This window comes from Rhinoraja longicauda, chromosome 37 (assembly GCF_053455715.1).
Source record: "Rhinoraja longicauda isolate Sanriku21f chromosome 37, sRhiLon1.1, whole genome shotgun sequence".
In the NCBI taxonomy this organism is placed as follows: Eukaryota; Metazoa; Chordata; class Chondrichthyes; order Rajiformes; family Arhynchobatidae; genus Rhinoraja; species Rhinoraja longicauda.
Window position 1 is genome coordinate 3979716 of NC_135989.1, and position 26926 is coordinate 4006641.

The following is a 26926-nucleotide window of genomic DNA, read 5'->3' on the forward strand; positions in this document are numbered from 1 at the left end:
GATCTCAGGACCACACGAGCTTCTCCACCACGACAAGGTGACAACCCACGGAGATTCGGCCTAGGCACCCCATTTTGGGGGAGACTTCCAAGGGGGATTTCAAGTGCCTCTCGTAATCTTGTCTGGATTAAATTGGTGGCAGATCGCCAGTTGCTAGAAGTATACGAAAATAACTGCAGATGCTGGTACAAATCGAAGGTATTTATTCACAAAATGCTGGAGTATCTCAGCAGGTCAGGCAGCATCTCCTGAGATGCTGCCTGACCTGCTGAGTTACTCCAGCATTTTGTGAATAAATACCACCGCCAGTTGCTGGAAAATCAGTATTGGACATGTATTCCACTCCGTTCCCAGTGACCCCCCCCCCAGGTCCACCCCTTTTCTCCCTACCACTTGCCAGGCTTTGTCCCGACCCCACCTCCCTTTTCCAGCTTTCTTCCCCAACCACAATCGGTCTGAAGAAGGGTCCCGATCTGAAACGTTGCCTGCCCATTCCCTCCAGACGTTGCCTGACCCGTTGAGTTCCTCCAGCTCGTGCGATTTGCTCAAGATTTTGGCACCTGGAGTTCCTTGCGTCTCCAACCTAGTTCACTTGCTTGATTTTGAAAGAAATGTACCTAAAAATAGATTCAGCCGTCTAATAAACCAAATATTTAATCTCTACTGAAAAGGAAAAAATGTATCTCTACTCAAAAGTACCCGATGTCCCAAATAGTGCACAATCAGTTTAGTTTAGAGACACAGCTTGGAAACAGGCCCTTCGACCCACCGAGTCCGCGCCGACCAGCGATCCCCGCACACCAACTATCCCACACGCACTAGGGACATTTATGGCAAACCAATTGGCCTACAAACCTGCACGTCTTTGGAGTGTGGGCGGAAACCGGAGATCTCGGAGAAAACCCACGCAGGTCACGGGGAGAACGTACAAACTCCGTACAGACGGCGCCCGTAGTCGGGATTGAACGGTGGCGCAGCGGTAGAGCTGCAGCCTTACAGCGCTGCAAGGCCACAGCTCTATCGCTGCGCCACCGTGCCATCATTTGCTTGATTTTGAAAGAAACGTACCTAAAAATAGGTTTAGTGGTCTAACAAACCAAATATTGTTGATCTCTACTGAAAAGGAAAAAATATATCTTCTCAAATGTACCCTATGTTCCAAACACTACACAATCACTTTTTGAAGTCTTTTGGACAAAATTATAGTACTGTATCCGATTAAAGAACAGTATTGAACATTTAAACAGTCTCTTGCAGAAATCAGTACTCCAAGGCATTAAGCAGCGATAGAATATTTAATAGGCATCTAATTCTTTGGAACAGACGGATTATTGGTATCCTCTGGGGAATACCCATGCATCTCTCTCTGAAATTAAGTGTCAGCCTCCATTAGAAATTGAAATCTTAATGCAGTGTTTGAATCAGAACACACTGACTCAAAGCTTTATAGGGCAACCTAAAGATATGGCAAGGAGATGGCAGACCAATTGAACAACTACTTTGGTTCTGTCTTCACTAGGGAAGACATAAACAATCTGCCGGAAATAGCAGGGGACCGGGGGTCTAACGAGATGGAGGAACTGAGGGTAATCCAGGTTAGTCGGGAAGTGGTGTTAGGTAAATTAAATGGATTAAAGGCCGATAAATCCCCAGGGCCAGATAGGCTGCATCACAGAGTGCTTAAGGAAGTAGCCTCAGAAATAGTGGATGCATTAGTGATAATTTTTCAAAACTCTTTAGATTCTGGAGTAGTTCCTGAGGATTGGAGGGTAGCTAATGTAACCCCACTTTTTAAAAAGTTAGGGAGAAAGAAAACAGGGAATTATTGACCAGTTAGCCTAACATCGGTAGTGGGGAAAATGCTAGAGTCAGTTATTAAAGATGTGATACCATCACATTTGGAAAGTGGTGAAATCATTGGACAAAGTCAGCATGGATTTATGAAAGGCAAATCATGCCTGACGAATCTTATAGAATTTTTCGAGGATGTAACTAGTAGAGTGGATAAGGGAGAACCAGTCGATGTGTTATATCTGGACTTTCAGAAGGCCTTCGACAAGGTCCCACATAGGAGATTGGGGTACAAACTTAAAGCACACGGTATTGGGGGTTCAGTGTTGAGGTGGATAGAGAATTGGTTGGCGGACAGGAAGCAAAGAGTAGGAATAAACGGGTCCTTTTCGGAATGGCAGGCAGTGACTAGTGGGGTACCGCAAGGCTCAGTGCTGGGACCCCAGTTATTTACAATATATATTAATGATTTGGACGAGGGAATTGAATGCAATATCTCTAAGTTTGCGGATGTCACGAAGCTGGGTGGCAGTGTTAGCTGCGAGGAGGATGCTAGGAGGTTGCAGAGTGACTTGGATAGATTAGGAGAGTGGGCAAATGCATGGCAGATGCAATATAATGTGAATAAATGTGAGGTTATCCACTTTGGCGGCAAGAACAGGAAAGCAGAGTATTACCTGAATGGTGGCCAATTAGGAAAAGGGGAGATGCAACGTGACCTGGGTGCACCAGTCATTGAAAGCAAGCGTGCAGGTGCAGCAGGCAGTGAAGAAAGCGAATGGTATGTTAACATTCATAGCTAGTGGATTTGAGTATAGGAGCAGGGAGGTTCTGCTGCAGTTGTACAGGGCCTTGGTGAGACCGCACCTGGAGTATTGTGTACAGTTTTGGTCTCCTAATCTGAGGAAAGACATTCTAGCCTTAGAGGGAGTACAGAGAAGGTTCACCAGATTGATCCCTGGGATTGAACATGAAATCTTTGCCAACAGGCACAGTGCAGCCTATGCACAGTAGGTGATGATGTCTCAGTGATGTTTAATGTCGATGGAAGGCAAGTTGCTGGCCAAGGCGCTGGGAGAGAGACCCAACTTCGTGCAAGGCGCTGGGAGGGAGACCCAACCTCGTGGAAGGCACCAGGGGTTTAATCCCCAGGGCAGCCACTCCATCACCGTAGCTCCCACTGCCTCAGATACGGCGGGACCAGTGAGGGGAAGTGGGCCGACTCAAACCCTGGCTGTGATCTCAGGGCATAAAGGGGCCGAATGGCCTGCCATATCTGCAGATGGACCCCAGCCCACACTTGGCCTATGGCTCCACGTCAATGCAGGCTGTTTTTGTCGTTGTTGACTCTACCAACGTGGTGTGTCCACAGGTAGTAAAACCTCACACCCTGCCCCGCGCCAACCATCACCCTCAGCCCCCTGCTCCTCTCCCCACTGTCCCTAGCCCCCCCCCCACCTCACTCCCCATCCCCTCCCACCGCCTGCCCTGCACCCCTTCCCCTCGCTCTCCACCCCCCAATCTTGCTCCTAATCTTCTACCCCTCACCCCCACCTCTCACCCTCCTACCCCTTGCCCCTCCACCACCATTCATTCCACACCCTTACCCGTCGCCCCCCATATCTCACTCTCCACCCCTCTCAGCCCCCATTCTTCTTCTATTACCCCCTATCCCTTGCCCCTGCCCTCCAATCTCCCCCCCTCCTCGCACTCTCCACTTCCCATCCTACCCACTCTCCACTTGCCATCCTACCCACTCTCCACTTGCCATCCTACCCTCTCTCCACCCCTCCCTACCCTCTCCTCCTTCTCTCACTTTGCCCCTCGCCCCCACACCCCCCACTCTACCTCCTGCATTAATATCCCTCTTCCCTCACTCCCCTACCTCTCGCCCCCCTCTCCCCTACCCCTCAGATTCCCATCCCTTGCCCCCTACCCCTCTCCCTCACCCCTACCCCTCACTCTCCCACCCCTCACCCCCTACACCTCACTCCCACCCCTCACCCCCACCTCACTCCCCTATCTCTCTCTCCTACCCCCTCACTCACCCACCCCTCGAAACCCTACCCCTCACTCCCCCTTCCCCGCAACCCCTCCCCCACCCCCCTACCCCTCACTCCCCCTTCCCCCCAACCACTCTCCCCCACCCCCCTACCCCTCACCCCCCTACCCCTCACTCCCCCTTCCCCCCACCCCTCACCCCCTACCCCTCACCCCCCTACCCCTCACTCCCCCTTCCCCCCACCCCCCTACCCCTCACCCCCCTACCCCTCACCCCCCTACCCCTCACTCCCCCTTCCTCCCACCCCCCTACCCCTCACTCCCCGACCCCTCTCCCCTCACTCCCCACCCCCCTACATTCCCCTACCCCTCACCCCCCTACCCCTCACTGCCCTACCACTCTCCCCTCACTCCCCTACCCCTCGCCCCCCTCACGCCCCCACACCAAAGCCCCCGCTCACCCATAGGAGCAGACTGTCGCAGAGCTCCGCCTTGTCCACACTCATGCTGCCGTCCGCTGTTGACGGAGGAGGAGGGGAGGGGGGTTGACCGCGGGACTCGCGCACCAACGGACAGACGGACGGACCGACCACCCCGGGCTTCCGTACCAACCGTCCGGACCAACCGGCAGCCCGCCCCACGCCTGCGCGGCGCCCAGCAGCTCCTCCCTCTGCGCCTGCGCGGTGCCCCGCAGCTCCTCCCTCTCTGTGCCGGCGTGGTGCCCCGCAGCATCGCCCTCTCTTCTACGCCTGCGCAGTGCCCCGCAGCTCCTCCCTCCCTCTCCGCTCTGTGCCTGTGCTGTGCCCCGCAGCTCCGCGCCTGCGCAGATCCCGCCGCCCAACAGCTGGGGCCTCCGAGGGAGGGGGAGGTTCTGCGCCTGCGCCCGGCTCAGGCGGCCGTCGCGTTCGCCTGCCCTGCGGTTGTTTTTGCCCCGAGACAGAGGAGCGAGTGAGCGGCCGCCGCCACCGCAAGGAGCGGCATGGATGCGCTCTCGGCCTAAGGGCAGCGCCGGGTGGGTGGGGGGGGGGAGAGAGGCGGCGATGGCGGAGCACCTTTAACAGCGGACGCTGGTGAGAGTCCCGGCCTAACCGGCGCCGCCGTCGCCGTCCGACCCCAGAGAGCAGGCCGCTGTCCCCGGCCCGGCCTCCACTCCCACCGGTCTCCACCGTCCCCCGGCCTCCACTCCCACCGCCGCCGTCCGACCCGAGAGCAGGCCGCTGTCCCCGGCCTCCCCGGTCCGGCCTCCACCGTCCCCGCCCGGCCTCCCCGGTCCGGCCCGGCCTCCACTCCCACCGCCGCCGTCCGACCCGAGAGCAGGCCGCTGTCCCCGGCCTCCCCGGTCCGGCCTCCACCGTCCCCGCCCGGCCTCCCCGGTCCGGCCCGGCCTCCACTCCCACCGCCGCCGTCCGACCCCAGAGCAGGCCGCTGTCCCCGGCCTCCACTTCACCCCCGCCTCGGCCTTCACTCCCCCCGGCCTCCACTCCACCGTCGCCCCCGGCCTCCACTCCCACCGCCGCCGTCCGACCCGAGAGCAGGCCGCTGTCCCCGGCCTCCCCGGTCCGGCCCGGCCTCCACCGTCCCCGCCCGGCCTCCCCGGTCCGGCCCGGCCTCCACTCCCACCGCCGCCGTCCGACCCCAGAGCAGGCCGCTGTCCCCGGCCTCCACTTCACCCCCGCCTCGGCCTTCACTCCCCCCGGCCTCCACTTCACCCCCGCCTCGGCCTTCACTCCCCCCGGCCTCCACTCCACCGTCGCCCCCGGCCTCCACTACCACCGCTGCCCCCGCCCGGCCTCCACCCTCACCGGCCTCCACCGCCATCGCCGCCCCCGGCCTCCACTTTACCCCTGGCCTCCACCATCTCTCCAAATCTGCCTACCCACTCCGAGCCCGACATCCCTGCCACCCCCCCCCTGTCCCCGCAGTTCTCATCCCCACCCCCTCGTCCGCCCCAACCCCGATCTCCATCCCCCACGACACGTCTGCCCCCCGCCCCCCTGGCTGCCCTCTCGCCGCCCGCCCCAATACAGCACAGTACAGCCCCGGGTAAGCCCACCCTCCGCCCGCCCCAGTCCACACAGCACAGCACAGCCCCGGGCAAGCCCACCCTCCGCCCGCCCCAGTACACACAGCACAGCCCCGGGTAAGCCCACCCTCCGCCCGCCCCAGTACACACAGCACAGCACAGCCCCGGGCAAGCCCACCCTCCGCCCGCCCCAGTACACACAGCACAGCCCCGGGTAAGCCCACCCTCCGCCCGCCCCAGTACACACAGCACAACACAGCCCCGGGCAAGCCCATCCTCCAGCTGCATTCTGTTTGAAGAGCCATTTGGGATTTCCCCCCTCGGGGATTTTACAGAAGAAAAGCTCTTTCTTTTGCCATTCAAATGTGGATGAAATTGTGCACCGCGTCCTGTCCCTCGGATCGCTTTTCATCGGCGCCGTCAGATCTTGCAGAGTCAGTCAGAAACATCCATCACTTAGTTCACTGTGGAGGATGGAACTGCAGATGCTGGTTCCAGCGGGACAGGCAACATCTCAGGAGAGAAGGAATAGGTGACGTCTCGGGTCGAGACCCTTCTTCAGACTGTACACGGGATGAGCGTTTGTTCCAAGGTGTCCATGTTGGTCAAAAATGGAAATGATTAGTCTACTCTTACTGTAAGAAAATAACTGCAGATGCTGGTACAAATCGAAGGTATTTATTCACAAAATGCTGGAATAACTCAGCGGGTCGGGCAGCATCTCTGGAGAGAAGGAATAGGTGACGTTTCGGGTCAAGACCCTTCTTCAGACTATACAAGGGATGAGCGTTTGTTCCAAGGTGTCCATGTTGGTCAAAAATGGAACTGATTAGTCTACTCTTACTTCTCGATTTCGGTCAGTAACTTTGTGGGTTGTTGGTCTACCAGTTATATATCTTGAAATAAGTTGTGGCTTTCTGTATTGAACTTTCTGCTTTGCAGACACATTGTGTTTTCTCAAATATTTTCTTGCCGTTCAACCAGGTGGCTGACTTAATCCTCAAATTGCTGGGGTAACTCAGGTTTAGGCTGCATCTCTGGAGAACGTGGATAGACGATGTATCGGGTCAGGACCATTCAGACCTGAAGAAAGATCCCGACCTGAAACATCGCCTATCCGTGTTCTCCAGAGATGCTGCCTGGCCTGGTGAGTTACTCCAGCCCTTTGTGCTTCACGCTCAAGATTCCAGCATCTGCAGTTCCTTGTGTGTCACCCAGAGGTAGCCAAACAATTGTTTTATCCACTTTTAACATTCTTCTTCTTTTTAAGCCCTTTGTTCCTCTACAGAGCATAGGCCATTGACAAATGTCTTCCACCTCATTCGGTTGTTGGCGGTTCTTTCGAGATCTCCCCAATTGAGCTCACTCAAGTCAAGTCAAGTTTATTTGTCACATGCACATACACGACGTGCAGTGAAATGAAAGTGACAATGCCTGCGGATTGTGTAAAAAAAAGAATTACACTTACAGCATATAAATAAAAGTTAATACAGAGAAGACAAAATGTAGTCCCTGGAGTTATAAAAGTTAACAGTCCTGATGGCCTGTGGGAAGAAACTCTGTCTCATCCTCTCCGTTTTCACAGCGTGACAGCGGAGGCGTTTGCCTGACTGTAGCAGCTGGAACAGTCCGTTGGCAGGGGTCCCTCATAATGTTGCTGGATCTGCACCTCCTGATGTATAGGTCCTGCAGGGGGGCGAGTGTAGTTCCCATGGTGCGTTCTGCCGAATGCACTACTCTCTGCAGGGCCTTCCTGTCCTGGGCAGAGCTGTTCCCAAACCAGACTGTGATGTTGCCGGACAGGATGCTCTCTACAGCCCCAGAGTAGAAGCAATGAAGGATCCTCAGAGACACTCTGAATTTCCTCAGCTGTCTATGGTGGTAAAGGCTCCCAGACATTTCTGCCTGGACACCTCTTCTCCAGCTGTTCCTGGAGCGACCTCTTCCTTTTTCCTTGGGGGTTCCATTTCAGGGCTTGTCGGGCGATGTTTGTGGCAGGTTTTCTGAGGGTGTGTCCAATCCAACTCCATTTTCCCCTTCGATGTTTCGTTCCCTCATCTTCATGTCTGGAGTAGATAATGGACTGCCCGCTGGCCAATTTGATCTCCCCTGACTGTGCCCATCTTGTTTCTGCCAAGCCCAGGACTGAGAGATTATAGCGCACAATTTTGTTGGCAATAAAAATAGAGGGAGATAAGGAATGGGTGACGTTTTGGGTCGAGACCCAAAACGTCTGAAGAAGGGGTCTTTTAACATGACACCTCAGAAATTGATGTTGTATACTTGGGCAGTAAAGGCAAGCATTCCCATTGCCTTCTGTGTACCGATCTAAACAGATTTATATTTCTGTGGTGCTATGTCTATGATATATTCATGCATGTCAGAGTGAGGCCCAGTGCAAATTGGAGAAATAGCACCTTGTATTTTGCTTAGGCAGCTTACACCCCAGCAGTATGAATATTGACTTCCCTAACTTCCAAGTAGCCCTTGCTTTCCCTCTCTCTCCATCCCTCCTCCCTTCATGGACCAGTCTGACTGTTCCCTTGGTTATATTTTATCTCTGTTTCGTTGTCACCTTCTCCTAACTAACAATGATCTATTCTACATTTTCCTTGAAACTCATCTCCTTTGATGCCTCGTGATGTCACACCTTGCATGCGCACCTTTGATGTCACATCTTGCACTTGCTTATCTCTGCGTCTCCCTCTCCCCTGACTCCGCCTGAAGAAGGGTCTCGACCTGAAACGTCACCATTCCTTCTCTCCAGAGATGCCACCTGTCCCGCTGAGTTACTCCAGCATTTTGTGCTTCTCTTTGGTGTAAACCAACATCTGCAATTCCTCCCTCCACAGTGAACTAAGTTTACTGACGATGCGAGATTTGACGACGCTGATGAAAAGGACCGGAAGCGGTGCACAATTTCAGGTTTACTTCCATCTTCACTCCTGTGTCTTCCAAAGGTGCTGGTTCTGGGGAGCGTGTATGTTCCGCAGCCTGTCAAGCTGCCATTCTACTTGTGAGCGTTGGCGGTAATTTGTAGGGAAAAAAACTGCAGATGCTGGTTTCAATCGAAGGTAGACACAAAATGTCGGAGTAACTTAGCGAGTCAGGCAGCATCTCGGTAGAGAAGGAATGGGTGATGTTTCAAGTCTCGACCCGAAACGTCTGAAGAAGGGTCTCGACCCAAAACCTCACCTGTTCCTGCTCTCCTGAGATGCTGCCTGATCTGCTGAGTTACTCCAGCATTTTGTGCCTACCTTGGCGGTAATTTGTTTTTTTGGGGTGTGTCTGATTCCAAGCAAAACACAAGTGCTGGAGGAACTCAGCAGAATATTGCAGAGGTTCATTTGGAAAGTGTGTTCAACGTCACCAACAATAAAATGGGCACACCTGGGGCCCATGCGAGTGCCCATAGCTTCACATTTCCCCCTCCTCTTATCTGACACCATTTTGTTTCCCTTTCACCTCCAGCCATTTGCCAATTACTCCTCCCTCGCCTGTACCCACCTATCACTCGCCAGGTTTTTTTCCACCCCACCTCTCTTTTCTGACCTTCCTTCAGTCTGAAGAATGGTCCCGACCTAAAATGTCACCTATCCATTCCCTCCACATGCAGTGCCTAATCTGCCGAGTTCAAGAGAGTGTTTTATTGTCATATGACCCAGATAGAACAATAAAATTCTTACTTGCTGCAGCACAATAGAATATGTAAACACTGTAAGCAATATAATATACAGGGAAAACACACATACACAATATCACAGACAATTATTGATATTATTTCACTATTACGATGTAGTTCAAAGCTTTTGGAGCTTGTGGTGTTTAATAGCCTCATGCTGGTACGGAAGACAATAGATAATAGGTGCAGGAGTAGGCCATTCGGCCCTTCGAGCCAGCACCACCATTCAATGTGATCATGGCTGATCATTCTCAATCAGTACCCCGTTCCTGCCTTCTCCCCTTACCTCATGACTCCGCTATCCTTAAGAGCTCTATCTAGCTCTCTCTTGAATGCATTCAGAGAATTGGCCTCCACTGCCTTCTGAGGCAGAGAATTCCACAGATTTACAACTCTCTGACTGAAAAAGTTTTTCCTCTTCTCAGTTCTAAATGGCCTACCCCTATTCTTAAATTGTGGCCCCTGGCTCTGGACTCCCCAAACATTGGGAACATGTTTCCTGCCTCTAATGTGTCCAACCCCTTAATAATCGTATATGTTTCGATAAGATCCCCTCTCATTCTTCTAAATTCCAGTGTATACAAGCCTAGCCGCTCCAGTCTTTCAACATACGACAGTCCCGCCATTCCGGGAAGAAGAGATACATGTGACATTAAAGTACCATTGAACAGTGAATGTTTCAGCATGGTTTACAATGGGGAATCAGAATGGTTGTGCACAATGCAAATTTGTATCATAACCTGGACGTTACAGTTGTCAGGCTCCTGTACCTTCGCCATGGCAGGGGTAAAATGTGTGTGTGGCCAGGGTGGTGTTGGTGTCTGATGATGCTGGCTTGAACACTTTGTGTTGTGCTCAAGATTACAACACCCGCGGTCTCCTTGGGCCTGATTCTGCCCTGTCTGGCAATCGTGACTAGTGGGGAATAAATTCTTGGATAGGTTTCCCTCGTGCTCTAGTTTAAGAGCTCTTGTTGCTGTGAAAGCTGAGATCTATTGATGTTGTAGTCAAATCAAGTCAATTTTATTTGTATAGCACATTTAAAAACAACCCACGCTGACCTGAAGTGCTGTACATCAATTTAGGTACTAAGAACGAACATACAATGACACACAAACATAACAGCACATACATAAACAGTTCACAGCGCCCCCTCAGAGGGCCTCAAACGCTAGGGAGTAGAAATAGGTTTTGAGCCTGGACTTAAAGGAGTGGATGGAGGGGGCAGTTCTGATGGGGAGAGGGATGCTGTTCCACAGTCTAGGAGCTGCAACCGCAAAAGCGCGGTCACCCCTGAGCTTGTACAAGTCAAACGGTGAAGCCTGTGATTTGGCAATGTCCTTGCTAGTTATTTTAAATATTTCATAAAAGATAGTGAAATAACTGGACAGGACAGGTTTAGAGGGACATGGACCAAACGCAGGCAGGTGGGACTCGGGTAGCTGGCACATGTTGGTTGGTGTGGGCAAGTTGGGCCGAAGGGCCTGTTGCCATGCTGTATGACTTTTGAATAGTAAATAACATAGAACTGGATCCTGCAGTGACATAGTTCTTTGGAAAGAGCCAGAGACTGAAAGATCAGCAGCATTATCTTGACTCCAACTTGGATAGGAAAGTAGAAAGTCCGCTGTCTTTCTGACCAGGCAGCTGGGGTAGTTAGGAGTTGCTGTGAAAATGAAGTGATCCATGTCGAAGGTGCCTCAAAATTCTTCACGTTTTGCCCAAGATCTCAGAAATAGACAGACTGGTTTCTGATATGAGAAATAATGACAAAGTTATGTAGGAAAAAAAAGCTGCAGAAACTGGTTTAAATCGAAGGTAGACACAAAATGCTGGAGTAACTCAGCGGGTCAGGCAGCATCTCTGGAGAGAAGGAATGGGTGACGTTTCGGGTCGAGACCCTTCTTCAGACTGATGTCAGGGGAGGGGGCGGGACAAAGATAGAATGTAGTCGGAGACAGGAGGACTACTGGGAGAACTGGGAAGGGGGAGATGATAGAGAGGGGAAGAAAGGCCTATCTGAAGTTAGAGAAGTCAATGTTCATACCGCTGGGGTGTAAACTACCCAAGCGAAATATGAGGTGCATTTCCTCCAATTTGCGCTGGGCCTCACTCTGACAATGGAGGAGGCCCAGGACAGAAAGGTCAGACTGGGAGAGGGAGGGGGAGATGAAGTGCAGAGCCACCGGGAGATCAGGTTGGTTAAGACAGACTGAGTGCATAATTTGACAAAGTTATGTTTAGTGTGACAAACTCAATATAAATATATAGAAACATTTTTTTCAAAAGCAGCATTAGTTGAAGGTTAAAATGATAATAAACTCAATATTATTGATCTAATTATCAACTAATGTTGCTTTTGAAAACAAGTTTCTATACTCATTTATAATTTTCCCATTGCATTCAATAATGTTTTTGTTTTGTTTTGGCCATTATGACACAAATTTGCACACAACCATTCTGATCTCCCCAATGTAGACCATGCTGAATGCTGAAACATTCATTGTCCAATGGTACTTTAATGTCAAAGTTATTGTTTACATTCAATTTAGTAAACGTAGCACAATTAAATCCAAGTTTAAAAGTGTAATGGTAGTTTACACTTTTAAAGAATAAAGGGGAGGCCATTTAAAACTGAGATGAGAAAAAGCTTTTTCACCCAGACAGTTGTGAATTTATGGAATTCTCTGCCACAGCGGGCCAGTGGAGGCCAATTCACTGGATGAATTTAAGAGAGAGTTAGATAGAGCTCTAGGGGCTAGCGGAATAAAGGGATATGGGGAGAAGGCAGGCATGGGTTACTGATTGTGGATGATCAGTCATGATCACAATGAATGGCGGTGCTGGCTCGAAGGGCCAAATGGCCTCCTCCTGCACCTATTTTCTATGTTTCTGATACTCTGAGGTAGTAGCTTGGTTTAGTTTGGAGGTACAGCCCCTTTAGCCCACCGAGTCGGTGCCGACCAGTAAACCCCGCACACAATTATACCAAGCTACTTAACCTACAGACCTGTACAACTTTGAAGTGCGCGAGAAAACTGGAGATCCTGGAGAAAACCCACGAGGAGAACGTACAAACTCCACACAGACAGCACCCGTGGTCAGGATCAAACCGGCCAGGGCCTCCGGCGCTGTGATGCCGCAGCTCTACTGCTACGCCACCGTGCCGCTCAAACTCGAGAGTGACCATCTTGTCTCTTCAAGTTCAATGTTAAAAATGTAGCATCATATCTTTGCCTTCGAGTCCCTGTCCTGACTCGGTGACACAGGGATATCCTGGAGCAGCTGTTAAACACGCTGTGTTATCTCAGTTTGGCATCAAAGCACACCAAGCAGTGTGGCATCCTTATTTTGGATCCATAGCACACAGTGTTCAGGGGCAGATACTCCACTCCTCTGAAATAAAACTGACTTTGAATGAGATGAACAAACTTGCCAAAGAATGAATGGAAGTCTGAGATTTATATCTGTACTGGGCCAAGTGGACCCGTTAGACCCAAATCTCTCCTGCATTGGTGCAGCACCCTCTCTTCTCCCACTCCCTCCCTCCCCCCTCCCTCCCTAGGAGATAGATTTAAACTTTAAAATGTGAATAACTTTAAAAATATAACCCCGATTTCAATGAAACTTCTTCCATTAGCACCAAAGGGACGACGGTGAGTAAGGTGGGCCTAAAATGGTCGCGCTATCGTGTACCGTTTTGGCTGTAGTTCAGGAACAAACAAACAAACAAACAAGAGTTTTAGTATATAGATGGTGATTTCATCAAAAAAGGGTTAACATGCAACAAAAAATCTTTTCACTGTACATGTGACAATACTCTATAAACTATTTAGTTTGAGGTTCTGTGTTCGTTATAGTCTCCAGTGTAAATGTCCACAGGATTTAACAAATTGTCACTCGATGCACATTAGCTAAATGATAATCTCAAAAAGATAGGCACAAAAAACCTGGAGTAACTCAGCGGGACAGGCAGTATCTCTGCAGAGAAGGAATGGGTGACGTTTTGGGGGCGAGACCCTTCTTCAGGCCTCAAAACTTTGAAAGCGAGGTGATGCTTGCAACCAAACACGTGTTTTGTGAAATACCGTGGATTTAATTTTTGCGGAACAGGATTCTTATGTGCTAGGGGTGGGATGTGCATGTCGACTTAGAATGCTGTTGGCACAATTGCTCAAAAGCCCAATTTGTGTTCAATGCTAGTGACGGCCGGTAAGCAGTGTAATGGCAATGATTCTTGAGCACAGACAATGTCTGGTGTTCTCTGGACATTGTTTTGCAACTGGTGGAAAATATAATGCAGTCTTAATATAGAGCAGTTTAATTTATTGTCACCTGTACCGAGGTACAGTGAACTACTGAACTGGCAGCCTCTCGGGAGAGAAGGAATGGGTGAATCGGCGAAACCAAGCGCAGGCTCGGCGATCGCTTCGCTGAACACCTGCGCTCGGTCCGCATTAACGCAACTGATCTCCCGGTGGCCCAGCACTTTAACTCCCCCTCCCATTCCCAGTCTGACCTCTCTGTCATGGGCCTCCTCCAGTGCCATAGTGACGCCCGCCGGAAATTGGAGGAGCAGCACTTCATATTTCGCCTGGGCAGTTTGCGGCCCGGTGGTATGAACGTCGACTTCTCCAACTTCAGATAGCTCCTCTGTCCCTCCCTTCCCCTCCTCCTTCCCAGATCTCCCTCTATCTTCCTGTCTCCACCTATATCCTTCCTTTGTCCCACCCCCGACATCAGTCTGAAGAAGGGTCTCGACCCGAAACGTCACCCATTCCTTCTCTCCCGAGATGCTGCCTGACCTGCTGAGTTACTCCAGCATTTTGTGAATAAATCGATTTGTACCAGCATCTGCAGTTATTTTCTTATACTATAGGAATGGGTGACCTTTCGGGTTGAGACCCTTCTTCAGTCTGAAGAAGCATCTCGACCCGAAACATCACCCATTCCTTCTCTCCCGAGTTGCTGCCTGACCCGCTGAGTTACTCCAGCATTTTGTGCCTCCCTTCGATTTAAACCAGCATCTGCAGTTCTTTCCTACACATACTGAACTGAACTGCTGAACTACTACCTACCTCTTTGGTGACCCTCACACTATCCTTGATCGGACTTTAGATTTTTTTTTTTTTTTAAGAGATACAGCGCAGAAACAGGCCCTTCGGCCCACCGGGACCGCGCCGCCCAGCGATCCCCGCACACTAACACTACACCCACTAGGGACAATTTTTACATTTGCCCAGCCAATTAACCTACAAACCTGTACGTCTTTGGAGTGTGGGAGGAAACCGAAGATCTCGGGAGAAAACCCACGCAGGTCACGGGGAGAACGTACAAACTCCGTACAGACGGCGCCCGTAGTCAGGATCGAACCTAAGTCTCCGGCGCTGCATTCGCTGTAAGGCAGCAACTCTACTGCTGTGCCACCCGGCATTACTGGCATCACCTTGCACTAAACATTATTCCCTTATCATGTATCTGTACACGGCAAATGGCTCGATTGTAATCACGTGTTGTCCTTCTGCTGACTGGTTAGCACGAAACCAAAGCTTTTCACTGTACATGCGACAATAAACTGAAACTGAAAGCTCTTTGTTGTGTACTAAGCAGACAGTGAAGAGACTATATATGATTACCCGCACTGGCCACAGTGCACAGATACAGGGAAAAATGTTTAGTGCAAGGTAAAGTCCGATTAAGGAAGGTCCTACGATCGTCAATGAGATAGATAGGTAGGATAGGTCTCTGTTTGCTGGTAGGATGGTTCAGTTGCGTGATAACAGCTGGGAAGAAACTGTCCCTGAATCTGGAGGTGTGCGTTTTCACACTTCTGTACTTCTTGCCTGAGGGGAGAAGAGGGAGTGGCCGGGGTGAGACTGGTCCTTGATTATGCTGCTGGCTATAAGTGAGAAACAAGCTTGTACATTATTGTCTGGAGCTGGAAATTCACGACCGTTTTCCCAGTGAACTCCCACGTTACGTGACAGTGCAAAGTCGGATGTGGAGTGTTTACTTAATAATCATTTGACTTTATGGCCTTAAACAAGACAGCTGAACCTTGGTAGCAGCATAACACATTGTGCAATATGATATTTTTTTAAAATTGCATTTATATTGAGGGCTATTTTTAATTTTGTACATGCCCTTGAAAGGTTTGTGACCAATGATGTCTCTGAAGAGTTGTGTAGGAAAATAACTGCAGATACTGGTACAACTCTGGAGGACACGGATAAGTGATGTTTCAGGTCGGGATCTGTCTTCAGGCCCTCAGAAGGGAAGCGTCACCTATCCATGGCCTCCAGAGATACTACATTACCTGCTGAGTACTCAAATACTTTTGTTTTTTCGTGTAAACCAGCATCTGCTGTTTTAGTTTTAGAGATACGGCATGAGGACTGGTCCTTCGGCCCACCGGGTCCGCGCCGAACAGCGATCCCCGCACACTAACACTATCCTACACACGCTAAGGACAATTTAGAATTATACCAAACCAATTAACCCACAAACCTGTCCGTCTTTGGAGTGCGGGAGGAAACCGGGGAGAACGAACAAACTCCGTATAGATGTCAACTTCTTTAGTATAAGAAGATAACTGCAGATGCTGGTACAAACCAAACGCAGGCTCGGCGATCATTTTGCTCACCACCTTCGCTCAGTCCGCTTCAACCAACCTGATCTCCCAGTGGCTGAGCACTTCAACTCCCCCTCCCACTCCCAGTCTGACCTTTCTGTCATGGGCCTCCTCCAGTGCCATTGTGAGGCCCACCGGAAATTGGAGGAACAGCACCTCATATTTCGCTTGGGCAGCTTGCGGCCCAGCGGTATGAACATTGACTTCTCCAACTTTAGATAGTTCCTCTGTCCCTCTCCTCCCCTCCCACTTCCCAGTTCTCCCTCTATCTTCCTGTCTCCACCTATATCCTTCCTTTGTCCCGCCCACCTGACATCAGTTTGAAGAAGGGTCTTGACCCGAAAAGTCACCCATTCCCTCTCTCCTGAGATGCTGCCTGACCTGCTGAGTTACTCCAGCATTTTGTGAAATAAAAACTCCGTATAGATGGCACCTGTAGTCAGGACCGAATCCGAGCCTCTGGCGCTGTAAGGCAGCAACTCTACCACTGCGCCACCGTGCCATGCCTCCCTGTGTCTACTCTGGGCGATGTTATCAGGCCAATTACTTAAGCAAATGCTGTGAAAGTCACATTGTTAAGCAGGCCCTTTTGCAATGCTACACCTTTTGTTTAAATCCATGTATTTGCTGCAATTTAAAATTATTTCAGGTGGCCATTTGCATCGTGAGAGGTAATATTTCAGCGCTTTTTTTTTGTAGAAACAGGATTCTCCCTGAAGAAGTATGAATGAGCTTTCTTCAAATGGACATCCTTTTCTTTGCGGTAAGACCTTTAACATCTCTAACAATGTCTAGATACTAAAGAAAATCCATAGGAAACCATTATAAAACATAGTATGTGCAAGGCCAAAAATGCCGAGTTCCTGATGTGCTGGAGACAGGAAGACTAGTGGGAGAACTGGGAAGGGGGAGGGGATAGAGAGGGAAAGCAGGGACTACCTGAAGTGAGAGATTACATCCTATCTTTGTCCTGCCCCCTCCCCTGACATCAGTCTATTGAAGGGTCTCGACCCGAAACGTTACCCATTCCTTCTCTCCCGAGATGCTGCCTGACCCGCAGATTTACTCCAACATTTTGTGTCTACCTTCGATTTAAACCAGCATCTTTTTCCTACACATTTGAAGTAATGTGTTCAGTTTTGGACTCCCTGCTATAAGAACGAACCCATTAAGCTGGAGAGTGCAGAGAAGATTTATGAGGATATTACCAAGATATGAAGGCGAGAGAGAGGTTGGGCAAACTAGGACTTTATTCCTTGGAGCACAGGATACTAAGGGTGGCATTGTCGGTAGCAGCAGGCTAAACAATAATCTATACCATTCAAAAATAATCTCTCTGCATTTGTATTCTATCCCATGGTAATGAAGAATCCAGAATGCTGGTTTGCTCAATTAAATATCTTGTTACCTTCGGGGATCTGTGGTGTACAATCGAAGATTAATTTGTTCATCTGCATGCCGCGGAATCCCACCGTATATACACTGATCAGCCAAAACATTATGACCTGATGAGCCAAAACATTATGCCCACCTGCCTAATATGCTGTTGGTCCTCCGTGTGCAGCCCCATATGCAGCAGGGTGCGATGCACTGTGTATGGTGACACATTCCTCCCGTGACCACCATTAAAATTTTCTGTGACTTGTGCCACAGTCGACCTTCTGTCGGTTCGGACCAGACGGGATAGCCTTCGTTGCCCTCGCGCATCGATGAGCCTTGGGCGCCCAACACCCTGTCTGTCGCCGGTTTGTGGTTTGTCCCTCCTCGGACCACTGTCGGTAGGTACTCACCACTGCTGACCGGGAGCACCCCACAAGCCTTGCCGTTTCAGAGATGCTCTGACCCAGTCGTCTGGCCATAACAATTTGGCCCTTGGGAATGATCAGCCATGATCACATTGAATGGTGGTGCTGGCTCGAAGGGCCGAATGGCCTCCTCCTGTACTATTGTCTATTGTCAAAGTCGCTCAGGTCTTTACTCCTGCCCATTTCTCCTGCATCCAACGCATCAACTTCACGAACTGACTGTTCACTTGCTGCCTAATATATCCCACCCCTTGACAGGTGCCATGGTAACAAGATAATCCATGTTATTCACTTCGCCTGTCAGTGGTCACAATGTTTTGGCTGCTCGGTGGATATTCCTGCCTGGTTTTCTCTCCCCAAGTGTATTCCCCGTGTACTTTGTCGGTCTGTTTTGGCGGTTGAGGTTTTGAAGCAGTCGCAATGATTGACATTTGGTGGGTGGGGGCGCAGAGTAATGGATGCTGTGTTTTCAAGCTTCTTTTAGTTGTGTCCCGTCAATGTTCTTCCTGCTTTTCCTGCAGGGGCTGCCTCTTGCTGGGGTATGGTCCCCCAAGTGCCAGTGTCTCTTCCGTACTTCACCCAAGGTACACAACGTCAGATCGGCCATAACTGGGTACAACCGTGATGCTCCCCCCCCCCCCCCCCCCCCCCGCGGCCAAGCGTGCTGCGATTGCCCCAGAAATCCTAGCGATTGGGTGGAGTATTGGAGGGCTGCCAGCAACTATAGAAGGATGAGAGGAGATCTTATCGAAACGTATAAGATTATTAAGGGGTTGGACACGTTAGAGGTAGGAAACATGTTCCCAATGTTGGGGGAGTCCAGAACCAGGGGCCACAGTTTAAGAATAAGGGGTAGGCCATTTAGAACTGAGATGAGGAAAAACTTTTTCAGTCAGAGAGTTGTGAATCTGTGGAATTCTCTGCCTCAGAAGGCAGTGGAGGCCAATTCTCTGAATGCATTCAAGAGAGAGCTGGATAGAGCTCTTAAGGATAGCGGAGTCAGGGGGTATGGGGAGAAGGCAGGAACGGGGTACTGATTGAGAATGATCAGCCATGATCACATTGAATGGCGGAGCTGGCTCGGAGGGCCGAATGGCCTCCTCCTGCACCTATTGTCTATCGCCCACTGAGTGCTGGAGCAGAGTGTGGTTGGCGTTTGGGGCGTGGGTAGATGGATGGGAAGAGGGCACCGGTGACTGGGGAAGATGGCACGGGTGACTGGGGAAGATGGCACGGGTGACTGGGGAAGATGGCACGGGTGACCTCTGCATTTCGTAAAACAAAATAACAAGCCGGATTTTTATTGAGCAGAATCTCGGGGAAAATCCAGCAAGCAGAGGAAGAAAAGAAACCTTAATTCCTGAAGTTAATATTCAGTATTGTTGTGGGTCTTCAAATTTTCTTTGCTGTGGAAGACTTGCGTCATACAAATTTGTGATTATGAGAGTTATGAACCATTAAAAACTGTTTCTGTGAGCTAATATAGACACAAAGTGCTGGAGTAACTCAGCGGGACAGGCAGCATCTCTGGAGAGAAGGAATGGGTGGCCTTTCGGGGCGTCACCCTTCAGACTATGAGCTTCTGTCTACTTTAAGAAGTATTTTTTGAAATGCTTGTAACTTAAAGGTGCACTATTAATATTCTGAAGATAGACACGAAAAGCTGGAGTAACTCAACGGGTCAGACAGCATCTATGGAGAAAAGGAATAGGTGACTTCTTCAGAAGAAGGGTCTCGACCCGAAACGTCACCAGTTCCTTTTCTCCCGAGATGCTGTCTGACCCGCTGAGTTCCTCCAGCTTTCTGTGTCTATCTTGGGTTTAAACCTGCATCTGGTAATCCCACAGAATTAATGTGTTGATTGCTAACTCATCCTTAAAGTTAGTCTTGGGACCTACAGTAATATTGTACCATAGTTGTTATCTGTAGTTGTGTACGAAAGCAGAAATAAATTATTGCATGAATTCTGGTCCATAAACTGAGACTTCCTTCAAGGATGTGATAGCATTTTATAGTTGTGCTGATTCACTAGAAACTTCAGATATTGCCAGCATTTTGCCAATTATTGAAGTATTTTCACTATATGTACACTGTTTCAAAATCTTTAGATTGGGATCAACTCAGGAGAACTATGACTGAGCTCTCTTTAAAAGGACTTCCACTTCTACAAGGTAACTTTTCTATGTCAATGCTTAAACTTAAAAAGTCGTAATATGAACAATTTTTCATTCGTGTGACTTGCGGTACGTTGAAATTAATTGAAATTAATACTGTCAGCTCACTCTCCTAGCTCATTTGATAACATTTTGTAAAAATGCTGACGCTGTTCTTACTGTTCACCTGCACCTCCTCCAACCTCATCTATTGCATCCGCTGCTCTAGATGTCAACTTATTTACATCGGCGAAACCAAGCGCAGGCTCGGCGATCACTTCGCTGAACACCTGCGCTCATTGACCAAACTGATCTCCCGGTGGCCGAGCACTTCAACTCCCCCTCCCACTCCCAGTCTGACCTTTCTGTCATGGGCCTCCTCCAGTGCCATAGTGAGGCCCACCGGAAATTGGAGGAACAGCACCTCATATTTCGCCTGGGCAGTTTGCAGCCCAGTGGTATGAACATCGACTTCTCCAAATTTAGCTAGTTCCTCTGTCCCTCTCTTCCCCATCCCAGTTCTCCCTCTATCTTCCTGTCTCCACCTATATCCTTCCTTTGTCCCACCCCCCCGACATCAGTCTGAAGAAGGGTCTCGACCCGAAACGTCACCCATTCCTTCTCTCCTGAGATGCTGCCTGACCTGCTGAGTTACTCCAGCATTTTGTGAATAAATACCTTCCATTTGTACCAGCATCTGCAGTTATTTTCTTATACTGTTCTTACTCCTAATGTGCTGCTGGAACTTCTCTGAGCCTGTTGCATTGTGACCATAGCATGACTGAGAACCTTCTCTCTGGTACATCTTCGTCTCCATGTCCAATTTTGGCTCAGAAAGAGACCTATTGCTAGTTTGTGATGGCCTTTAGAAAAAGCTATCCATTCAGCTCCATTCTGCTAAGATTATAATAAGACCGAGTCAAGAGTTTTTTTATTGTCATACTAGACCAAGTGGACCAGTTGGGCCCAGACCTCTCCTGCATTGTTGTAGAACCCTCTCCTCACCCCTCGCCTCTCCTCCCCACTCCCCTCTCCCCCTCCCTCCATTCTCTCCCTCCCTCCCCCCCCACTTCCACCTCCCCTTTCCCTCCCTCCTCCCCTCCCGCCTTCCCCACCCCCCCACTCCAACCCCCTTTACCCCCCTCCCTCCATCCCCACCTCCTTCCATCCCCCTCTCCTTCCATCCCCCTCTCCTTCCATCCCCCCCTCCCTCCCTCCATCCCCCTCCCTCTATCCCCCTCCCTCTATCCTCCATCCACCTCAACCCCCCTCCCTCCGTCCCCCCTCCCTCCATCCCCCCTCCCTCCACTCTCTCCACCCCCCTCCCTCCATTCCCCCACCCTCCATCCGCCCATCCTCCCCTCCCTCCCTAGGAGATAGATTTAAACTTTAAAATGTGAGTAACTTTAATAATATAACACCGATTTCAATGAAACATCTTCCATTAGCACCAAAGGGACGACGGTGAGTAAGGTGGGCCTAGAATTGTCGCGCTATCGTGCACCGTTTTGGCCGTAGTTCAGGAACAAACAAACAAACAAGAGTTTTAGTATATAGTAGTCCCAGACAGAACAATGAAATTCTTACTTGCAGCAGCACAACACAATATATAAACATAGTGCACTGTAAACAATATAATAAACGGTGAGTGTGTACACACACAAGCACATAAAGCATATAAAGCAAACAAACAATAATAGTGCAAAAAGACAAGACCATACGACACGGGCAGAATTGGGTCATTTAGCCCATTGAGTCTACTCCGCCATTCAATGATCGCTGATCTATTTTTCCTTCGTCGTATTCTCCTGCCCTCTCCCCATAAACCTTTGATGCCCTTCCTAACCAAGAACCTATCAATCTCTGCCTTAAAAACACCAAATGCCGTCCTCCACAGCCGTCTGCGGCATTGAATTCCACAAATTTACCACCCCCTGGCTAAAGAAATTCCTCCTCATCTCCATTTTGAAGGTACGTTCATGCTTCTCCATGCTTTGTCCTTTAAGGCATTGAAAGCATACGTAAGTTACTCTGCAATCTCCTGTTACACCCCGGGATGGCGGGACTGTCATATGAGGTAAGATTGAAAAGACTGGGCTTGTATTCACTGGAGTTTAGAAGGATGAGAGGGGATCTTATAGAAACGTATAAAATTATAAAAGGACTGGACAAACTAGATGCAGGAAAAATGTTCCCAATGTTGGGGGAGTCCAGAACCAGGGGCCACACAGTCTAAGAATAAAGGGGAGGCCATTTAAAACTGAGGTGAGAAAAATCCTTTTCACCCATAGAGTTGTGAATTTGTGGAATCGTTTGCCACAGAGGGCAGTGGAGGCCAATTCACTGGATGGATTTAAGAGAGAGTTAGATAGAGCTCAAGGGGCTAGCGGAATCAAGGGATATGGGGAGAAGGCAGGCACGGGTTACTGATTGTGGACGATCAGCCATGATCACAATGAATGGCGGTGCTGGCTCGAATGGACTCCTGCACCTATTTTCTATGTTTACACTGACCCAATCAAATTTACCCTCTTTGACCACACTTGCAGACGACAAAATGCCATTGTTTAGAAATATTTTCTAATTCTGCTGATTTGGCATTTATGCTTCCAAATCAATTGGTTAATGGTTAATGAACATAACTGTAATTCATAATCTATTGGCTCTTCGTCCAAGATTAAACGCACACCAAGTGTAACCACCAGCATACATAATGGCCAAGTTGGGATGGCATTACAGCAGTGGTACGCTACAGTATTTGGTAGTAGTGGTGATCTAGAGGTTTCACCCATGGTCAGGGTGCAGAGGTTTAATTGCCTCCATGAGGGTGGGGGAATTTAAATGTACCACCGTTGTTCCAGCACCCTCGGTTCCAGAGTCTTGCCATATTATCCGTTTTGCCGGACTGACAGAGGTGACGCGGCCTTGTGGGGCCAAGATGGCCGTGGGAACCGATCTGCCACAAAGTTGGCCGTGGGAACCGATCTGCCGGGCCAGAACCATGGCCGCAGGAGACTAATTCAACCCGCCGCGGAAGTCCCGGTGGGGTCGAGATCGGCTGCCTCACCTGACCTAAGACAACATTTTTGGGGGGGACTTCCAGGGGAGATTTCAAGTGTGCTCTCATCATTTTGTCTTGATTATGTCATGTCAAGTCAAGTTTATTTGTCAGATACACATAAATGTGCAGTGAAATGAAAGATTACCCTCAGTCCCACAATAAGAGCAATAAAAATAAGCAATAACACACACAATCAAACAAAAAGAAACATCCATCACAGTAAGTCATCTCCAGTCCCCTCCTCACTGTGATGGAAGGCCAGAATGTCTTTTCTCTTCCCCTGCCGTCTTATCCCGCGGTCAGGCTGTTGTAGTTGCCCCGTTCCAGGCCGCGCCGGACGGTGGAAGGTCCGCAGCGGGCCGACCCAAGCCCCGCGATCCGGGGCGGGCGAAGACGCTGCCGTAGCCCGTCGGGGCGGTCGGGGCTCCCGACATTGAAGCCCCCGCCGGGCAGAAAAAAATCCAGCAGCCTATTCCAGGCCGCGCCGAACGGTGAAAGGTCTGCGGCGGGCCGACCCAAGCCCCGCGACTCGGGGCGGGCGAAGACGCTGCCGCTGCCGGAGCTCCCGATGTCGGCCCCCACCCAGGGCAGGGGCTGCGAGCCTCCGACGTCCACGTGGCCGGAGCCTCCACAGGCGAGTCCCAGGTGGAGGCCGCCAGCTCCAGGTGCATGGCCGGTGGTAGGCCGCAGCGGGAACGGAGACACCGCCCAGAACAAAAGGTCACGTCTCTGTTCGGAAGAGACAGTTTTACATTTACAGTCCCCTAAAGGAGGCGCTACACCACCATTTGCTGGTGGTATTTTAAATCCGGGGTGAAAAGTGAGTATTTACACCAATTAAAAACTGCCAGGTGACCGTGCACCATCGCGCATTCTTTAAAATTAAAGGTTTCGCCAATGGCCTTTTATGTAATTAAATTATTTTGGCTGGATCTCAGTGCTCCTTGAAATTGGCCCAGCAAACTACACAACCGTATCAATCCGTTCTCAGTTCTTCAGTTTTAACTCTGTTACCAACTTGCTGACCCAGTCAAATTCACAAGGCACGCAACAAAGCACTCATCTAAAAACCTACTCAACAGCCAAGATTTTCACTGCGTGTGTTTGAATTGAATTGAATAAGTTTATTGGCCAAGTATGTACTCATACAAGGAATGTGCCTTGGTGCTCCGCTCGCAAGTAACAACACGAACATACAGTAAACAATTAAGAATAAAGCATAAAACATTAGAACATTAAGAATAAAACATTGTAGTTTAAACATGTGAATGAAATAATCCAGAGCAAAAGGAGGCTACAGACTTTTGGTTATTGAGTGGAGCTACTCAATATGTGTTTGTAAACATGCTAAAGCCTTGCAGGCTAAGAATGTCAAATTATTTCTCGTTTCCTGACCGTTTAGCTAACTCCACTTATTAACACTGACTCGTACTAGTCAAAGGTGTCACAAAATGCTGGAGTAACTCAGCAGGTCAGGCAGCATCTCAGGAGAGAAGGAATGGGTGACGTTTCGGGTCGAGACCCGTCTTCAAACTGAGACATCAGTTTAGTTTATTGTCACGTGTACCGAGGTTCAGTGCAAAGCTTGTGTTGCGTGCTAACCAGTCAGCGGAAAGGCAACACGTGATTACAATCGAGCCGTCCAGTGTACAGATATCATAGTTACAGTAAGGAATGTTGTTCTAGGAGGATTTAAAAGTGTGGAGCCATTGTAATATAGATCTGCTTCTGTGGGCCCACACACAGTCTCCTTGGCTGGGGGCCATCTTGGTGTACGAGACACTGCAATAGCATACCTGCCTCGTGTGGCACGATATGTAGAGGATAGATTAGATTCCATGAGTTTAGAAGAATGAGTTTAGAAGAATGGGCGCAGCGGTAGAGTTGCTGCCTTACAGCGAATGGGCGCCGTCTGTACGGAGTTTGTACGTTCTCCCCGTGACGTGCGTGGGCTTTCTCCGAGATCTTCGGTTTCCTCCCACACTCCAAAGACGTCTGAAGAAGGGCCTCGACCCGAAACGTCGCCCATTCCTTCTCTCCCGAGATGCTGCCTGACCTGCTGAGTTACTCCAGGATTTTGTGATACCTTCGATTTGTACCAACATCTGCAGTTATTTTCCTACACCGACTCGTGCTAGTGTTCGGTTCGGAGTTGAGATTACTCTCCAGTATTGTGCCACCGGTCATTCTTTGAGAGCAGGGAACTCTGACAGACTATTTAAAGTTGGGCACTGCAGCTGAAAATGAGCCTGTTTCCATCTGATTTTCACGTCATGAAACCCTGACTTACTCTTCGTTTTAGCGCCTTCCCTCCTTTTCTTGTTCCACACTTGGGCCAGGACTCTCTTGCCACTGAGGTCCCTTAATCGAGTTTAGGCCGACAATTGTGTGCTTTAACGTTATTAACATGTGAAGCTGTTCGGTCGAGGACGCCATTAATTGAAGTCTGAAGCAGGTGAGTTTGCTCCTGAAAAGGAATATAAATTGCAACCCTCTCTGTGTAGGTGTGTTAGTTGTGTAGTGAAGACCTGGATCAGGCCTCAAAACGCTCAGAGTCAGCAGAAAAGTAGAGAAAAGATCAAGGGATTGAAGTTGGGGACTAGACGTCAAGTTACTCCAGATATTGCTTTTCAGCTTGGAGCTAGAAAGTAAGTCAGCTCATCCTACGCTGGAGCTCTCCAGCCCTGCTTGCTTTGCATTGTTGTCATGATTAAGGGCACGCTTTGTCCCTCCTGCTCCATCCTACAAACCCATTGTAATGTTCTGTACCCAGCTCTACGGTGTGGAGGAAGGCAAGGACTTGTCCAATGTCCAACCCCGGGATGGCCTCTCTGAGATGAAGGCGTTTGTTTTGCCAGATTGTATCGGTCCCGGGACACACTCATTTTGTCATGATAGCAGAGAAGATAGACACAAAGTGCTGGAGCAACTCAGGGTCAGGCAGCATCTCTGGAGAAAAGGAATAGGTGACGTTTTGAGTCGAGACCCATCATCAGACATGAAGGTTCTCGACCCAAGACGTCGTCTATTTCTTTTCTCCAGAGAGGCTGCCTGTCCCGCTGAGTTACTCCAGCACTTTGTGTCTATCTTCGGTGTAAACCAGCATCTGCTGTTCCTTCTCTCACATTGTGAAGAGAGCAATCTGGTCAAGGTGATTCAAGCCGCAAAACGGCCAGCACAAGTCTGGTCTGAAGCACAAATTGGATGGGGTTGCCTTAGCAATAACTAGAAGGCCGACAAATGGGTAACGGGTGGCAAATCTTCCAGTCGGCAATTGAGAAAATGTAACTGGGCCTCTGCCAAAGATCACAGGCTTGTGGAGGTGTCATGGGAATGCTTTGCATTGACTGGCAGCGATCTTTAACTGGTAGACCCACCCCACCTTTTTGCAACATTCCAGGAAAAATGTAAATCCTGAACCACAGAAAAAAACCATTTTGGATTGCTGAACACACCCAGAAATCTAATGAAAGATAGGCACAAAAAGCTGGAGTAACTCAGCGTGACAGGCAACATCTCTGGAGAGAAGGACTCGATGATGTTTCAAGTCGAGACCCTTCTTCAGACTGACTCGAAACGTCACCTATTCCTTCTCTCCAGAGATGCTGCCTGTCCCGCTCAGATACCGGCCCACAAAGTCGGCTATGGGAACAGATCTGCTGGACCCTTTCTGACCTTCAGAGGGGTCTTGACCCAAAATGTCACCTATTCCTTTTCTCCAGAGACGCTGCCTGACCCGCTGAGTTACTCCGGCTTTTTGTGTCTATCTTCGGTTTCAA

At 49.7% G+C, this 26926-nt stretch overlaps 2 protein-coding genes across 9 annotated transcripts in view; one reads left to right on the forward strand and one right to left on the reverse strand.

Moving 5' to 3' along the window:
* hook2 (hook microtubule-tethering protein 2) overlaps window positions 1-4987 on the reverse strand; it is a 78514-nt gene extending 73527 nt beyond the window's left edge. The window contains exon 1 of one of the 3 annotated variants that reach the window (XM_078429427.1): window positions 4254-4987. In XM_078429427.1, coding sequence (XP_078285553.1) covers window positions 4254-4298 — 45 coding nt within the window. In that variant the 5' untranslated portion in view covers window positions 4299-4987. The remainder of the gene's footprint in view (window positions 1-4253) is intronic. The other 2 variants (XM_078429426.1, XM_078429428.1) reach the window with 2 other exon arrangements.
* Window positions 4707-26926, forward strand: part of LOC144610609 (uncharacterized) — a 32052-nt gene continuing 9832 nt past the window's right edge. Inside the window, exons 1-6 of one of the 6 annotated variants that reach the window (XM_078429429.1) lie at window positions 4707-4862; window positions 16828-16891; window positions 18455-18517; window positions 20042-20104; window positions 22058-22163; window positions 25652-25795. In XM_078429429.1, the coding sequence (XP_078285555.1) occupies window positions 16852-16891; window positions 18455-18517; window positions 20042-20104; window positions 22058-22163; window positions 25652-25795 (416 nt within the window). In that variant the 5' untranslated portion in view covers window positions 4707-4862; window positions 16828-16851. Of the gene's footprint in view, window positions 4863-16827; window positions 16892-18454; window positions 18518-20041; window positions 20105-22057; window positions 22164-25651; window positions 25796-26926 lie in introns of those variants that run through there. The other 5 variants (XM_078429431.1, XM_078429430.1, XM_078429433.1 and 2 more) reach the window with 5 other exon arrangements.